Raw genomic sequence first — 6208 nt, 5'->3', positions numbered from 1 at the left:
AGCGGAGCTTGGTAAAGCCGAGGTGAGAAATAGTAGATGAAGGAAGGGAGATGGTAAAGCGAGCGTTGAGAATAGTTAGATGAAGGAAGCGGAGCTGGGGTTAAAAGCGAGCGTGAGAAATAGTGGAATGAAGCAAGGGAGCTGGTAAAGCGAGGTGGAGAATCAGAAGAAATAGTAGATGGAGGACGGGAGCTGGTTAAAGCGAGGTGAGAAATAGTAAGAGGAAGGACAGGGCAGCTGGGTAACTGAGCGTGAGAATAGTAGATGAAGGAAGGGAGCTGGGGTAAAGCGAGTGTGCAGAAATAAGTATGAGCAGAAGGAGGGAGCTGGTAAAGCCGACGCGTGAGAAAATAGTAGATGAAGGAAGGGGAGCTGGTTAAAGCGTAGGTGAGACAGAAATTAGGAGATTGAAGGAAGGCGAGCTGGTAAAGCGAGGTGAGAAATAGATAGTATGAAGCGAAGGGAGGCTGGTTAAAAGCGAGGATGAGAAGATAGTAAGAGGAAGGAATGGGAGCTGGTAAAGCGAGGTGAGAAATAAGTAGATGAAGGAATGGGACTGGCCTAAAGCGAGGCTGAGAATAGTAAGATGAAGGAAGGGGCCTGGGTAAAGCGAATTTTGAGAAATAGTAGAGGAAGGAAGGAGAGCTGGTAAAGCGAGAGTGAGACAATAGTAGAGCGAAGGAAGGGTCGCTCGGTAAAGCGAGGTGAGAAATAGTAGATGAAGGAAGGGAGTGGTAAAAGCGAGTGAGAAAATAGTTAGTGATGAAGGAAGGAGCGGGTTAAAGCGGGTGAGAAATAGTAAGAAGGAGGGAGCCTGGTTAAAGCGACGGTGAGAAATAGTAGATGAAGGAAGGGAGCTGGTAAAAGCGAGGTAGAAATAGTAGATGAAGGAAGGGAGCTGGTAAAGCGAGGTGAGAAATAGTAGATGAAAAGCGGGTAGCTGGTATAAGCGAGGGGTGGGAAATAGTAGTATGAAGGAAGGAGAGCTTGGTAAAGCTGAGGTGAGAAATAGTAGATGAGGAAGGAGCTGGTAAAGCAATGGTGAGAAATAGGATATGAAGGATGGGAGCTTGGTTTTTAAAGTTTTTATGTTTATTTTTTTGCTTAATTTTTTTTTTTTTTTGGGTTTGTTGTTAAATACGTTTTTTTTTTTTGGTTTTTTTTTATTTTTTATGTTTTGATAATTGTGTTTTTTTAAAAAGTTTGGTTTTCTTAAACATTTTGTATATTTTTTTTGATTTATTTTTTAAAGCGAGGTGAGAAATAGTAGATGAAGGAAGGGAGCTGGTAAAGCGAGGTGAGAAATAGTAGATGAAGGAAGGGAGCTGGTAAAGCGAGGTGAGAAATAGTAGATGAAGGAAGGGAGCTGCCCGTAAACGACAAGGCCGGGCCCTGAGAAATAGTGAGATGATATGGACGGGCAGCTGGTTAAAGCGAGGGTGAGAAATAGTATGATGAAGAAGGGAGCTGGTAAAAAGACGAAGGTGAGAATAGTTAGATGAAGGAAAGGGCAGCTGCGTTAAAGCGAGTCGTGGAAGATAGTAGATTGTAATGCGAAGGGAGCTGGTAAAGCCGAGGTGAGAAATAGTAGATGAAGAAGGGACGGTAAAGCGAGGTGAGAAATAGTAGAGGAAGGAAGGGAGCTGGTAAAGCGAGGTGAGAAATAGTAGATGGAGGACGGGAGCTGGTAAAGCGAGGTGAGAAATAGTAGAGGAAGGAAGGGAGCTGGTAAAGCGAGGTGAGAAATAGTAGATGAAGGAAGGGAGCTGGTAAAGCGAGGTGAGAAATAGTAGATGAAGGAAGGGAGCTGGTAAAGCGAGGTGAGAGAAATAGATAGATGAAGGAAGGCGAGCTGTAAAAGCGAGGTTCGAGAAATAGTAGCATGACAGGAGGGAGCTGGGGTAAAGCGAGGTGAGAATAGTAGAGGAAGGAAAGCGGAGCTGGTAAGCGACCGTACTCGCCGCGTGAGAAATATGTAGATGAAGGAAGGGAGCCTGGTTAAAGCGAGGTGGAAATAGTAGATGAAGGAAGGGAGCTGGTAAAGCTGGAGGTTGAAGAAATTAGTAGCGCAGGAAGGAAGGGAGCTGGTTATAAGCGAGGGTGAGAAATAGTAGTTTGAGTTTTGGCACGCGAATTGCCGCAATTGGGCGAATTGCCGAATTAGAACATGCTTCTATTCTCCCAACTAGCTGCTATCGGATCGGTTTGGACATGCCCAAACTTTGCGTTTACACTGCCGCTATTGTCAGTTTCGATGTGCGAAGTTGGTACAATTCGGCAATTCGCCAACACAAAGTTGGCAGTGTAAACCCAGCTTAAGCTGCCGAGTTGCACCTTCGGTTTACAAATTAAAAGACGTTCAATAGCGTGTGGTGATAACAGCAAGCAACTGCAAATCTATGTCATAGATGCACACACATATTTACATATATATATATATATATATATATATATATATATAGTATTATATCAGAGGTGAATGTATTTACAGTTTCATATACATCCTTTTTAAGTGTATAAAAAACGGGTTTTCCTTAAAAAATGAGATTGCTTCATTTGCTGTTTGCAATGCAGTGTTATATATCACTTATCTATTGGTAAAAGGCAATATCTATACTATACGATTTAGTGTTGTGGTATATCGTTTTCTTGGATTATTCTATATAGTGAAATGAGATATTTCAGCGTGAAACATATGTTGAACATTATTAAATGCTTACTGACGTAAGTTTGCTGTAGCCGTGTAACTTGTCTTCCCCTCAGAGAAGAGGAAAAGGCAACGAGCAGAAGATAGCGCCAGCAGACGCCGAGAGTGGCAGGATAGGTTCGGACAAACGCGCTCCGATTCACAGCGTAGTGGCAACAGGCTCGCAGACAGTGCAATACCACCCGGTAAGCATCGACAAACATATCAAATGAAGTCGCCTAATAAAGCCAGAGATGATACTCGTCTCTCACTGTGTGTTCTTTGGAAATTAGATGCACAGATATCTTTTGTGGTAGTTACAAGCATTGTTTATTTGCAACTGTTCTCATCGTGGGCCTGTGGCAGACAAGGTAGCACACCCGTAGAGATAAGTGTCTGTGTGCTATGCATATGGTTTGTTTTACACGTAATTATTATACATTATTATTATTGTTATTATTATTATTATGATATATATATATTTTTATAGTATATAATATATAAATATATATATATATATATATATATTATTTATTGGTTTATCGTATTGCTGTATGCTTCGCATGCTATGTTCGTGGTGCATGTTGTGTGATAAAGCGTGTCTTATTGCTGTATGCTTCGCGTGCTATGTTCGTCACTGTGTGTGTCGTCACTGCCGTGACTGTGCTGCAGGGACCGTCGCTGTGGGGATCACTCCCAGCTCCAGCTCCGAGAACGACCACACGCAGCTGCTGAAGGACGTCGCTCCCATCGACTACACGGGCCAGAACGCCGAAATCTACGACGACTTCAACCGCCCGCGACCCTCCGCCTCGACCTCCTCCGTCAACGCGGACCCGCTGTCGGCCTCCTACCAGACGCACCGAGGCCAGACTACTCCCACGTCCAGCGGGCGCCCCGTCCGGGGGATATTCGACGACATATAGCTGCGATGATGGTGTTGGCGTGTCCGCGTGGCATGTTCGAAAAGCAACTCGCAGTTAATCGCAGCTGCGGTAGAGGGATCTAAAAGACAGTGCTTAGCGACGAAGTGACGCAGATTTTGCGTGCATGCGTGAAAAGTGTGTAAGCTGATCTTTTTGCTTTCATAGACGGATAGATCAGTTACGCGTCGCCTAAAGTTTTGAAGGAAGCACAAAATTTGCTAAAGATAATGAAATTTTATTGTTTTTTGTTTGTGGGAAGGCTTGAATGCTAAGGATTGACATCCAAAAGCTACTATAAAATATAGTAATATATCTCCATATGTGTTGCCGCACACGCCCAGACGTGCGCATATGTATTTATGTAATATTTATGAATAATATGTATATATTTGTTAATTGAATGAATTGTGAAGAACATATGGTGTGGATGCGCATGAGAATTATAACTGGGAAATCATTGATGTCAGGGGAGGAAGTTGTTGGGAGATACGTGATATTTATTAGTCTTGTAAAGTAGACAGCCGAGTAATGTCTATAGTGACTTATATTTGTGAGTTATCTTATATGTGGCGTGTCATTCATAGATCATAGGTTGCGAGCAGCATGCCTTGGAAGGCAGTGCATGACACTGTCTGTAGCTGGGCTAAAAACATGGAAGCTAAACTAGGTGGGTATAGTAATGAAATGTAACACAGAATGGATGACCTTGAGCAAAACCTTGTAAATTAGTATACCAGCCACATTCAAGTGTGTTGTAGACTTTTGGTTAGAGATTGCAGAGAACCATAGTTTGATTACCATTATTTCGTTTAAATTATAATTAGCATTGCACTTAATTCGACGATACATCCGTTGTCTTTATCATAATTCGATAAAGTTTCAAACATTTCCCATATTTTCTGCACAATCAAGTATTGATGCCAAATGTTATCATGTTAGTTAACTGCAGCAACACGTATTTACTCGTTGCTATGTGTATAGTCAGTTCTGTGCATAAAACCTTACTCAAATTAAACATGAACCATAGTTGTCAGATTCGTATATTGCTACATCATATTAGATATTTAGAAGGGTGGAGATGTTTCCAAGCACAAAATATAAAGTGCAACAACTTGGGGTGGACAAGTTGTGTAGAAGTTTTTTTTTGGCTGCATTCATTAAAGAAACTGAATCTGGTATTTACAGGTGCTGCCATTATGTCTAATTTTAAGCTGATCACACGTGCTGAAGCTTTTGTTCCGTGTGTGTATGCCTTGTTAATGATAGGGTTAAAACGACCTGCGCATGCCCTTCAATTATTGCTGGGTGTGGTTATGGGTGCAACAGAGTGCCTGCGGGCACCAGATCTTGTTGCTGTAATCTATCAACAACGTGTTTCTGTATATTAGCCTAGAAACGTTAGGTGGTATTGTTACTTGTTAGCTGGACATGTTATCTAGGTTGTAGTAGTTCTCATTGTGTCTTTCAGTAATTGCTTTCCTGGTATACTTATTTGTATGCTTGTCTGTTAGTGTACCAGCTGTCAGGCAGTTGGCAGTCTATATATGCTTTGCTTCTATAGTAACATCAAGAGCATATTAAGTATGTACATACGTATTAAGTATGTATGTAGTATAAGTACATACCTAATATGCTCTTGGTAACATATAGCAACACAAGTAAAACATGTGAAAGTTATCGCAAGTGTTGTTTCGGCGTGCATTAGAGTGTTCAGTCGCCTTCAAGTTGTGTTTGTACCCTAAAAAGTTGTTGTGCGGCTTGTAATGATCAAAAACGAGAATATGCATTTAAGGGTGAACCGCTACAGTTTGGTTTAGATCAGGGGTTCTTAACCTGTGGTCCATGGACCCCTTTGGGTCTCCGTTGATGGGCTTCAGGGAGTCCGTGAACCCCAGTGTATGCGAATTTCTGTGTTTATGTGCTTATTGTATCCCCGGAACGAGTTCGGGGGGATACTATGGATTTGCCCTCGTCGCGCCGCCGCAGAGATTTCCTTGTGAGCGCTCTACCGGCTGCAGTTCTTCTCGGATCATCTTCAAATTTCGCATGAAAGTGCGTTATCGTAAAGCGAAGACGCCAATCGTTTTTGGTGAGGGCGGAGTCATCGTTGCCATGGTAACAACATTTTTTGTCGAAATATTCTAGAACCTGTAACTTCTGGCAAGCCTCTTAAACCCGAATCATAAATTTGGCAGCACAGACCAATTATTATACATATATACTAGATATATGATCAGTAGGGACTCTTTATACTCGGCCCTGTGTGCACTATTCCATGACAATCGGGTAAAAACAGCAAGTTACAGGCTTCTATGCAATATTCGCAACCAAAAGTTGTTACCGATGCAACGATTGACTCCGCCGCACACAAAACGATTGGCGTCTTCGCGCTAAACCATTTTAACGCACCTTCAATGGCCAAATTTGAAGATGATCCGCAGATTGGGTAAAACTGCACAAAGCAAAGGAAAAATGAAATTATTAATGAAATAGCCTGCACCTTTCATGCAAATGCATATTTAGATGCAAAAGCATTGCAATATGGATAACTAGTTCGCAACAATATTTCCTTGTCTGTCGCCCAGTGTAATGGCAG

The 6208-nt window shown here is 42.1% G+C and overlaps 1 protein-coding gene across 1 annotated transcript in view; it reads left to right on the top strand.

Annotated features, from left to right (window-relative positions):
* Window positions 1-5295, top strand: part of LOC106815244 (LMBR1 domain-containing protein 2-like) — a gene marked incomplete in the record, with an annotated part of 20795 nt that extends 15500 nt beyond the window's left edge. Inside the window, 2 exon segments of the mRNA XM_014819678.1 lie at window positions 2764-2892; window positions 3359-5295. Of these exon segments, the coding sequence (XP_014675164.1) occupies window positions 2764-2892; window positions 3359-3612 (383 nt within the window).
* Window positions 5296-6208: the final 913 nt, after the last annotated feature.

This window comes from Priapulus caudatus, unplaced genomic scaffold (genome assembly GCF_000485595.1).
Source record: "Priapulus caudatus unplaced genomic scaffold, Priapulus_caudatus-5.0.1 Scaffold1072, whole genome shotgun sequence".
Taxonomy (NCBI): domain Eukaryota; kingdom Metazoa; phylum Priapulida; class Priapulimorpha; order Priapulimorphida; family Priapulidae; genus Priapulus; species Priapulus caudatus.
The sequence above is the reverse complement of the archived record's forward strand: the minus strand, read 5'-3'. Positions and strand labels throughout refer to the sequence as shown.